We start from the raw sequence: 12,500 nt of genomic DNA, 5'->3' as shown, positions 1-12,500 counted from the left end.
TGTGCGCGCGACTATGTCCATCCTGAAAATGTCTTGTTAGAAACCTGTAAACAAGGACAACAAATACGCCAACAACAACAAGCGTCAACATTTTGGCTTTCGCTTCATAATGTAACTTTCTCCTCTTTCTACCACTTTCCCTCCTTCTTCATTCCTTCCTCTTCCTCCTTTTCTCCTTGGACTTTAAAACACTACCTCCCCCCATAACCACCACCACCACCACCTTTGTCATCACCTAACTTCATCGTTTTCTTTTTGTTTTACATCTTCATATTATTGCAATATACTTCTTTTCCGACGCCATCCCTCTCTTACATATCTCTTTCTCTCTCTCTCTCTCTCGCTCTCTCTACTACTCTCTTTCTCTCTCGCTTCGTTATTTTTTCTCTTTATGTAACCTCCTTCTACTCCTCTTCCTCCTACTCTGCTTCCCACTCCCCTCTTCCTTCATCCTTAATTCCCCCATCAATCGCTTACTCCCTGTCTTCGTCTTTCCTCTCCCTCGCTCCCAACACCTACCTCTCTTCTTCTTCTTCTTCCTCCTCCCCCTTCCACCTCATCATTGACTTTACCCTTAATCTATAACGACGTAGCGATGGTGGTGGCAGCAGCAGCAACCAACCAGTGATACACGCTCAGAGCACATCCAACAACTGCATTCGTCTAGACTCGTCTCAGGTCAGTGCCAAAGACACCTCCCGAGTTCTGCAAGCCTTCTCCTACTTTCTCTTTCAAACCTGATTGCTATATCGGGACGCGGCGGCAGCGCATGGACCAGTTCAAACGCTGTCTCTATCGCTGGATGAAATTATTACTACTTGTTATGTGATGGTGCTGACGCATTTACCGCGGGACCAGCAAATCAAGCAACACATCACAACAAACACGTTTAAGAAATTCAGAACAAAGAAATAATGATAAAAGAAAAAAAGAAAAAAAATGATATAACAAACAAAACAGAAAAAAGTTAAAGACAACAACTAAAAAAAAAAAAAAAAAGCAACAATAAGTAGACAACAGCAACAACAAATCGAAATGCGGGAAGTCCTTAAAATATTTTAAGAATTTATTAGACTACAAAAACAAAGCAACTGTTATCACCAACAACATAACAACATTTTTTTTTAATCGATAAATATCAATAACACCAATTGTTTTACCACTGGCAACAAAAACATCTAAAAGCATTCCAAAGATAAACACAGAGTACACAAAATATTGTGAAAATAATTTATTTAATTTGCATAATTATTTGTAAAAATAAAAGAAAATTAGAATGGCAAATTAAGAAAAACAAATATATACGTTTCTATGTATAGATAATATTTATACATATATATAATATACACAAATACCTGTATGCATTTTTATACAGATATCAGCCAATAAGTGTGTGTGTGTGTATACACATACACACACATATATATATATACATCTATGCATATGCATGGATGTATATAAATTACTGCACAAAGGCAAAAAAAGCAATATATAACATTCCTTGAGGGAATAACATAAACACGCATACATACACACATACATACACATATACGCATATCTATCTATCTATCTATCTATCTATCTATCTATCTATCTATCTATCTATCTATCTATCTATCTATCTATCTACATACACATATGTAAATATATATTTATAACAATGTTTAATATAGATATATAGATATGAAGGTATATATTTTACACTGAAAATTTATTTATAAAAAGAAGCAACTTATACATCCTCAACAACAACGCAAAATATATTATCAATAATATCACATTATTGATTTTACAATCCAAATTTCGATTTCTGTATAACATCAAGGAAAAAAAAAGCAACAAACATATTGAAAAAAAAAAAAAAGAAAAATGCCGCGGTCATTTTTAGTGAAAAAGACGAAGAGCGATAGTGAGAGGGTATCTTACAATGGGTACAAAATTCGTGATGTCTACGATGAATCAGACGAGAGCCTGAAAGCAATTGCTCCATACACTCCGACATTACAACCTCTTGCAGTTCGACTCAACAATGGTAAGTCTTCAATGTCAACAATGTTAATCCTTCACACAAACATCAACATCACCTTCAAAACATCAATGAAGCCAACACTAGGAACACTAACAATGGCTTTATCATAACTAGAATCTACAAGTTTATATTTTAATTTTGAAACTAAATCAAGAATTTCTTCCTAATTTTATTTTATTTTATTAATTCATTTGTTTATATAAATTCATTTATTAATTCATATTTTTATTAGCACCAATTATTACTTTTACTAATGTTATTATTGTTGTTGTTGTTGTGTTATTATTATTATTATTATTATTATTACTATTACTATTACTATTATTATTATTATTATTATTATTATCGGTCGTTTTTGTTGTTGTTGTTGTTGTTGTTGTTGTTGTTGACCGTTTTGTTGATCTTATTTCGTGACGCAATATCTCATTTAGGAACAAAAGTAAGGTTGGCCAGATTTTCCAATATGATTCCAGTGCTTTCTAGAACGAGTGACACTTAATGTACATTTTATAGCAGGCAACTTTTAACTTGTGATATACTCTTCTGATTGAATAAGAAAACATATGAAGAGCATGTGGGGAAGAGGAAAGAGAGAAAGAAAAAGAAAAAGAAAGAAAATGAAGAGAGAGAGAGAGAGAGAGAGAGAGAGAGTATCTGATAAAGTTGCATTCTTTATTAAGCATTACTTATACTTGTACATGTGAATGAGTGCGCGTGTGCTGGTGTCCAATCCATTGGTTAAGAAACACTGAATCCGCATAAATTTCCCATTTCAAACAAAATGCTTGTATCATTTACAATAAAAATATATTACTGAAACAGTTCACTACAAAAGGAAATAATACATAGGTATTTCAACCGTGACAATCCAGTATGCGTGTGTGTGTGTGTGTGTTCGTGTCTAGATTTATTTATACACATATGATGATTGAGTGTTGTAAAGGAGCTTACACACGTGTGCATGTATGTGTGTGTATATGTATGTATATGTGTGTGTGCATGTGTCTGTGTGTGTTCACACCTAGATTTATTTACACACATATGATGACTAAGTGCTGTATAGGAGCTTACACACGTGTGTATGTGTGTGAGCATGTGTATATATATATATATATATATATGAATGTGTGTGTGTGTGTGTGTGTGCACGTATGTGTACCTATAACGTATTTTAAACGAATCTTCATTCCTTAACATATTACAACCGTAATTTCTTTGTATATGCAAGTCGAATGAGTTTGGAATAAAGATTTTGAAGGATATGAGTAACTTTCAGCAATACTACTGAGATACTTAGTTTTGCCATGCCGACATATAAACAATCTCATATGAAAGTGGATGCGTGTCGACACGTATACTGAGACACGTGATAATCAACAATCACCACCAATGCGTGCTGATCGCATAGTAAATGAATTTCCATTAGAGAAGCTTTGTCAGTTTGTAGTGAATGTACTGGAGATGTTGTTTAAACCTCATTCAGCACTAATCGAGCAGAACTATGATCAAAGGCATTCCAACTGTGACCACCCTATCATTTTCCTATAGACTGAGAACTCGGAACGTGACCTGTTTTAAAACTGTAATGTGTGATTTCACAGAGATTTGGCTGGAATAGCTGGCAGGTCGAGGGACCTCGTAGAAATTTCCACGTTGGCTGGAGGTGTTGTACTGATGCTGAAGGTGTAAATAAATGTCAGTGGATACAATGGAATTAGTTGTGAAAGCAGCGGTGACAGTGAGAACGAGAGCAATAGTGATGAGTGTTTAGAGGTTGGAAAGTGAGGCTAATACTAACACGTCAATAATAATAGATGTTTGAGGATGACCATGATGTTAAGGATGATGACGATGCGGGGATGATGATGCGGAGATGATGATGCGGAGATGATGATGATGATGATGATGTGAGGATGATGTTGATGTGGGGATAATGCTAGGGATGACAATGGTGATAAAGAAAGTGTTACTGATCGTTGTAGTTGGTGGTAGTTGTTACGTGCATTTGTACGTATTTATTGGTCAGTGTGTTTCCTGTTAAGTGCACATAACGATGATGAGAATGATGATAAGGATGAGAGGAAGGAGGAATAGGAAGAATCGGAAGAGAAGGATAGTGTTGATAATGGTGAGGAGGAGGAGGAGGAGAAGGACGATAAAAGAAAGAGGCGTGCAACACCGAATCAAAAATCCTAATATATTATTCTCCCTTTTTCTTTCTTCGAACAAAGAAATGTAATCATCTGCATTTGTGAACAGAGATACAACTCTCAACATCAACAAGCAAGAAGTTTGTGAGAAAGGAGAGACTAACGGAGTGAAAGGGGAACATACATATTGACTGACAATGGACAATTAATGGAAAAGCAGACAAATTGAGATATCGACAGTGACAGAAAGAGAAAGAGAGAGAGGAGAGAGAGAGAGAGAGAGAGAGAGAGAGAGAGAGAGAGAGAGAGAGAGAGAGAGAGCAGTAGTGGGAGGGGAATAAGAAGAATGGAATGTGAAATTCTATCATGTATTTACAATTAGAATTATACGGTAGTAATGTATGCTGAAAAAGCTGTCTTTATTCTTTTACATTGTTATTACTCTCGCTTCGTGTCTATACTCAGCTGTGTACTAGCTTCACTGATGCTGTTAATACACGGGTTGTGGTGTTGAGTTATCTGACCCTTTGAAATGTCGGCGTGTGTCTGCCTCATGCTTGTCGTAGTTGACACACCTGGACGTCTTCTTGTCACACCTGTAATTGGCTCCTAATCAGATCAGCGACCACGTTCTCCGTTGTATGTCGCTATTCGGAAAAACTCCAAGTGATCGTACACGCGTGTCATAGAGCAGTGGTTTGTGTGGGTATGGAGACATGAAGCCAGGTAGTCCTCCTTCTCTCCTCACGCTTATATCAGACAATAGGAGGCGGTCTGTTCGTTTTAACCTTTCAGATTTTGATAGCACGATGAAAAATGCTTTACAACGCTTCAACTGATAATACTGTTAGTGTTTACTCTGTATTTCACTTAACGGATACATAGATACATTGATAGATAGATAGATATAGAGGTAGATAGATAGATAAATACATATATACATACAGAGAGACAGACAGGCAGACAGACAGACTTCATTTATATGTGTGTATATATATATATATGTTTGTATGTATATATATATACACATATCCATGTGTGTGTGTGAATATATATATACATACATGTTTGCATGAATATATGTATGTATATATACATATATCTCTCTATTTATCTATCTATCTATTTGTGCGTGTATGTATATATATATATATATATATATATTATATATATATATATATATATACATACACACATAGTCATATATATATATATATGTATGTATGTATGCATGTATGTGTGTGTATATACATATATATATGCACACACATACATACATATATACATACATATATACATACATATATACATACATATATACATACATATATACATACATACATATATACATACATACATACATACATACATACATACATACATACATACATACATACATATATTTATAGAGATATACACATATACGCATGCATATTTTATACTCTTATTTATTCATGTTTGTTTTCTAAAAGGTTTTGTTACTTGTTATTTTTCCCAGAATCCTTCCCTCGCAATTTCTCCCCTCCCCCCCCGTCCGTCTTTCTTCTTAATTTACTTTCAATTTTGATCTCGTTGCATTGCATCATCGTCGACAAACCTTTCTTCGTGTATTGCAGGTGTGCTCAACGTGTTTGTTTTCACGATTGTGCTTGTATGTATGTCTGTTTTATAAGACAGCATTTAAATAGCCTCTCAGGTACTACTTTCCTGTGTCTCACTCCAATTATTTCACTCTTTCAAGAACTCAAGGTAGTGGGAGGGGAGAGAAAGCGGGAGGGGGGCAGATACTATGACTGTCATTGTGTCTGTACATATATATATATTTGTACACACACACACATATGTGTGTGTGTGTGTGTGCGTGCACGTCTGTGTGTGTGTGTGTGTGTGTGTTCGTGTTGTCTAATGTCATTTGCAGAATTATTATGTGCCACGTGACAACTGGCATATATGATTACGATTATTGTTGGTGATGACTATAAAATTATAAAAGAAAAATAAAAGCAGTATATTCTGTTTCACTATTTTGTGCATATAAACACTCATATATATGCATACATAAACACGTACACATACATACTCACACACTATGTACACGTGTGTAACTGTCATATGCTATATACGTAGCTATAGGAAATATATCATAATTTGCTACCTGCTGTTATTGTACTATTGCTGTGGTCTTAAGAAGTTTTGGTGTAACTACTACTACTACTACTATACTACTACTACTACTACTACTACTACTACTACTACTACCACCACCACCACCACCGCCTCCGCCGCCACAACCACCACCATCACCACCACCACCACTACTACTACTACTACTACTACTACTACTACTACTACTACTTACTACTACTACTACTTTTCTCATCCTTTGTTGTCATCGTCGTAGTAGTCGTTTAGATGTCCATAGTTCTTGCCTATTTTTTTGGTTTAGAGCCATTCCAATTACTTGATGAGTCTTTTGGAAACTGCCATGAACGTTGTAAGTTGTTTGGGCCAAATATAAAAATCAGTATCATCAATATGAAACTATCGATAGAGAATTATATGAAACATCGACGGTGTCTCGCGGATTAATGGTATTTTGCCGATTATATTCCCGTGTTGATTCAACAAACAATGCTAATCTCCATCCCGGTAAATAAAAAAACGAAAAAGCAAGATTAAAAATAAAATAATAAAAAAATATATATAGCGGAAGAAATCACCACCCTTATGGTTTTTAATGGGATGCCTAGTCGTGCAGAACGTGACAGTAGCAAATTATGGGTTCTGTTTTATGTTATTAGTCTGGCGTCTTGGTGTTAAATCTTTTTGCAGTCGACATTTGTTATACTTCTCTTTGGGAGTTGTCAAAACGAGAACCATTAATACATTCATAAATAGATGCATGCATACATACATTCATACATACAGGCATACACAGACACTTATAATACATACATATCAAGACAAGGAATTCCCTGTAACATTCCCATCAAAACTTCAAGGGCAAACGTAACAAAGCTTGATATAGTTATTCTTGACAGTAAAGAAAATCATGATACTCTTATGGACAACTGTTTTGAAGTATGCAGCTTCTCTGCCCTGTTTATAAATTTACGTTAGTAAATATCTAAGTTACAATCTGGAAAAGCTTAGCTTTTCAAGTAAAGACAACACCTAACACTTTATAGACATAACCCGCAAGTGGAACAGTAAAAATATGCAAGACTTTTCTAAAGTTCATTATGTAACAATAATCGCTGTTGTTATTCAAATTCTAGCTTGGAGCGAGCTTCTGTCTTTATTTTAGAAACCAAAGTAAAGGCATACACATATACAAACATGTGTACATACGTATGCATGTATGTATGTATGTATGTATGTGTGTATGTATTTATGTATGCATATATGCGTGTATGTATGTATGTATGTATGTATGTATGTATGTATGTATGTATGTATATATGTGCGTATGTATGTAGTATGTATGTATGTATGTATGTATGTATGTATGTATGTATACGAAAGTTGTATGTATTACCATAACTACAAAACATTCCATGTGGCTTATTAAAAGAAATTATTATTATTAATTGGAATGAATAATTACTGTCACTTTGTCCTTAAGAAAGTCATGAACATTACACAATCTCATTTCTCCTTTTCTCTAAATGTGAGCTCTTGCGCCTGAAGTGGATTAGCAGAGTCATCAGGGCATCTGAAAAACATTTCTTTGTCGCTACTACTCTTGTAAAATACCTGAATCACATACCATGTCATAAAGCCTCCTTGTAAACAACCCATAGGTGTTGTTTTTAAGCTTAATTTTCTAATTCTCACAGTTGAGACTGTTCCCCAGTCTCAGAATAAACTAGTTCTAAGATTTTCAAATAACATTCTTCTCTTTTCTTTCTGTTAATTCCCTTATCGAGTATTTATTTGAATTATAGTAAAAATGTTGTCTCTTCTCTCTTCTCCCTTCTCCACTTTTGGTGGTATACATGTTTACACATGTTACAGCTACATGCTCCATGAACGTTTTCTCATGTGTATGAATATGTACTCATCTGTGGGTGGGTTAATATGCATGAGTAAGCTTGGTTGTAAACGTACATTTCCATCTCTTTGTGTGTATACTGTCGAAGGAGTGTGCATTTGCATAAGTATATGTATATGTGCGCACGGTACATACGAATGCATAGATAATGATGCACACTCATATATACAAAAACGTGTTTGTTAGCATACAAGAACACGTTGACATACACATACAATTCATCCTTAGACGAATAAAACTAACACACACGCTCGCATATATGGATACATGGACATACACACCTACTGCAAGTGTATATTTGGTTGTATTATTTAACTGAATCCTGTCTTGTAGCGACTATTTCAGGACACTAATCAATATTTGTTGTATGACATTAGATAGGTTGACGTACATAAACACACCAATTCGTACACGATTGTCTAGCATAGTCACAGACACACAGACACACGCACTTTCTTTCTCTCTCTCTTTCTTTCTCTCTCTCTCTCTCTCTCTCTCACACACACACACACACACACAGACACAGAGTGACACAGACAGACAGACAGACACACGCACGAACACATACAGATGCACATGCACGAACATACTTACGTTCAATGTCATGTAGGTATACTCATACGGTCACAAAACATTTTTCGTACTTACACACACGTTCGCACTCACTGTCACATGAACTCCCTCTTAACATACACTGTCAACGCATGCATATACACCCTATACACCCGTTCTGTGACATATTCACAATAACATACCCACATATTTGCAAACAGTGATTTTTACACATTCACTTACATATGCCCAGTTGCATAAACAGACACACTGACACACTCGTACAAATATGCATATTCACAGCCAAATTCAGATTTATCGTCAGATTTTATTACATGGACGTAGCCATGCTCAAGAAGATGTGCTCACTCATATTAATGTGTCTTCGCCGAATTCGTAAGAATTGTTTGCTTAGATATTCCTTCTAATTCATCATTAAAGCGTTCAATAAACTTTTCATAAACGTTAAATAAACTTGAAGTCATTAAGATGTTAGTTAAACGTATTTAGATAACTTCATTTAATTTTAGTTGTGGCAGTTGTCTGGATTTTACTATGTCTTCACTGCATGCAAACTATCAATTGTCTGTGACATGGTAATGTCATTCGAACGAATTATGACCATTCACAATTAAGACAAAAAAAAATAAAGGTAAAAGCATCAACAATATTAACAATGTTTTTCTCTTAATCCTCTTCCTCTTACTCTTTATTTTCCTCCTCCTCCTCCTCCTCCTCCTCCTCCTTACCATCATCATTGTCGATATAATCGTCGTTGTGAGCTTCATGTTAAACTTTCAACAGAAAAATAGAATTTGCAAATAGACAACCATAACAGCAACGTTGATGAGTGATATCATTAGTGATAAATACTAAAATTAACTTTAACAGTAACGACAATGGCAGCAATAAAACTACTGACGCACGAGCAGGGATACTTAGGAAAAGACAAACAATAATATCAGCATCATCATTAACAGTACAGAGTTGCAACAACAATACAAGCAATATCAACAGCAATTACAACGACAGTAGCAGCAACAACATCAACAAGCCAATGAGACAACCTTTACGTGATCGAGTGACCTACTAGAAATATTAACCAAATTTCAAATCACACATCCTATTATAAAAAAGAAAAAAAAAACGGGTTGGAAGGACATATTGGGTAGTATAATTTTAGACACAACTCTCTGAAAAATAAAACAAAACAAAAAACATCTGGATGGCCACAGTTGGCAAGCTTTGATAATAGATCTACTCAATAAGAATAGACCTTAGACTAAACAACAACAACAACAATTAACACATCCCCGGTAATAATATCATCCTGATTTTCGTTAGCCTAATGATTAGGACAATGATAGTTGTTAATAGTTACACTAGTAATAACCACAAGAATAACAACTGTCACAGAGAAACAATAGCAATTATAATTGAACAAATGAATATCAGCAATAATACTAATAATGATTTCTTTTGTAAATAATAATGATTCGTTTTACCTTTTGATGATTTCTTTTAATAATAATAATAATAATAATGACAATACGTTGTTCTTTAATTGCCACAAGTTTAATAGAAAGTTATTAAAAAGCTAATATAAAATAAACACACAAAGAAACAACAAGCTACAATTAGACAGACATCAATTATATCCAATACAATTAAAGTTTATTGTCAACAACTAGCAAAACCACTTTAACAACAACAACAACAACAACAACAACAAACCAACGTGAGAGCCTTATGTGGTCGCCTGATTTACTAGAAATAATAGTCAGATCACCATCAAATAACACACTGTCAACAGTAATAAGGACAATATACATTAGATAATGTTCTAGAAACACTTGAAAGGTTGCAAGCCTTCTGTACAATCAACGAGAGAGCTAGTCTCTACACGATCGCCATAACTGTTAGAAATAACAACCAAACCTCCACCCCCCCAAAAAAAAAACATGTCCTTCCGATTTAAGAAAAGGGGCCATTGGTTAATGTGGTCCTGGATAAAAGATAGGAAAGTCACGGCTAGAACGCTTTTGGTCATCGGTGAATTCATTCAGGGCTAAACTGTGACAACAAACAAACAAATAAAAAAAATAATAGTAATATTAACGTAATTAGCAAGAACTTCAAACGAAGTCATAAACAATAAAAGCGATCGATATTGTTATTTATAAATTCAGTTTGAGGCAAGATCTGAAGTAACTTCAACATTTCGCCCGTTTCCTCCAATCTATCGCAAAGTCATCTTCAGTGGTTTTACTTAAACGATGATGATGTTAGTGATGTTTATTATTATTATTATTATTATTATTATTATTATTATTATTATTATTATTATTATTATTATTATTATTATTATTATTATTAATAATAATAATTAATTAATTAATTAATTAAAATTATTTCCATCTTCTATATATCAGCTACTTACAAACCGAAACGTCTCTGAAACAAAATAAACCCGATATGAAACAACATCAGAATATAAAGAAACTTTTACCATTACTATCCTCCATTTTGCTCCCTACTCTTATTCTTAAAATTTCCTCCTCCTCCTCCCCCCCCCATCAGCACCACCATTCTCTTCAGAACCAATATCATTTTTGCCATTGTCTTTCTTGTCGTTGTCGTCATGGTCGTCATGATTGCCATTATTCATGTCGTACAGACAACTTTTGTGCCATTCTGAAATGTGCCATTCTGAAATGTGCCGCGATAAATAAATAAATAAAATCAAATCATGGCAACTTGGCGATGAAGATGATATTGTCATTTGATATAAAGTTCTTTCATTCTCTTTCAATCATTCTCTCTTTTCTCACCTGCTCTCTTTTAAACTCATTCTCACCTGCTCTTTCTTAAACGTTCTCTCTTAAACTCTTTCACCCACTAACTCATTCACTGTATCTCTCTCCTTCTTCCTCTCTCTCTCACGAAAACAACTGAACAATATATATATGTGTGTGTGTGTGTTGCACACACACACACACACACACACACATGCATGTATGAATATATGTATGTGTTTATATATATATCTGCATACTAATCAACTTACAATTTATTCTCTTTTATTTGTGTGTTCCATATCTCAACTTCTCTTGTTTTACTTCGGTTTTTCTCCCGCCATCTCACTTGCTCGCTGTCTCATTCTCGCAAGCTCAAATAACCATCTATCCTTTCTCGTCCACCCTTTGTTGAAACTTTCTCGTGCTATTGTTCAGATTAACATCTTGTCTTTTTATCATTTTCTTTTGTTATTTTATAAATTGGCATTATGTAGACAAACGTTATTATATATACATACATATATATATATATATATATATATATATATATATATATATATATATATATATATATATACATACATACATACACACACATACACACACTCACATATATATATATATATATGGACACATTATGATAACTGGGTTGCGTCTAAAATACACTACTAAATATTAATGCTTAAAATTGCATCCATGTGATTTGCTTGTATGCATACCAACAAAACTTTGGATATACATGCAAGTTTACAGACACACACACACGTTGTGTGTGTGTGTGTGTTTGTGTGTGTGTGTGTGTGTTTGTGTGCGTGTGTGTGTGTGTGTGTGTGTGGTGTGTGTGTGTGTGTGTGTGTAAATTGTGTAAACTGTGTATTGCATTAACATACGTGAATTGCTTGCACAAAGAAACTTAG

General features: G+C 34.4%; 1 protein-coding gene across 1 annotated transcript in view; it reads left to right on the top strand.

The window, feature by feature from the left end:
* Positions 1 to 1,616: 1,616 nt before the first annotated feature.
* LOC115212072 (transcriptional repressor scratch 2) overlaps positions 1,617 to 12,500 on the top strand; it is a 35,023-nt gene continuing 24,139 nt past the window's right edge. The window contains exon 1 of the mRNA XM_029780880.2: positions 1,617 to 2,032. Coding sequence (XP_029636740.1) covers positions 1,870 to 2,032 — 163 coding nt within the window. The 5' untranslated portion in view covers positions 1,617 to 1,869. The remainder of the gene's footprint in view (positions 2,033 to 12,500) is intronic.

The sequence above is a fragment of the Octopus sinensis genome, linkage group LG5 (assembly GCF_006345805.1).
Source record: "Octopus sinensis linkage group LG5, ASM634580v1, whole genome shotgun sequence".
NCBI classification, from domain to species: Eukaryota; Metazoa; Mollusca; class Cephalopoda; order Octopoda; family Octopodidae; genus Octopus; species Octopus sinensis.
This window is presented reverse-complemented; position numbering and strand designations above follow the sequence as displayed.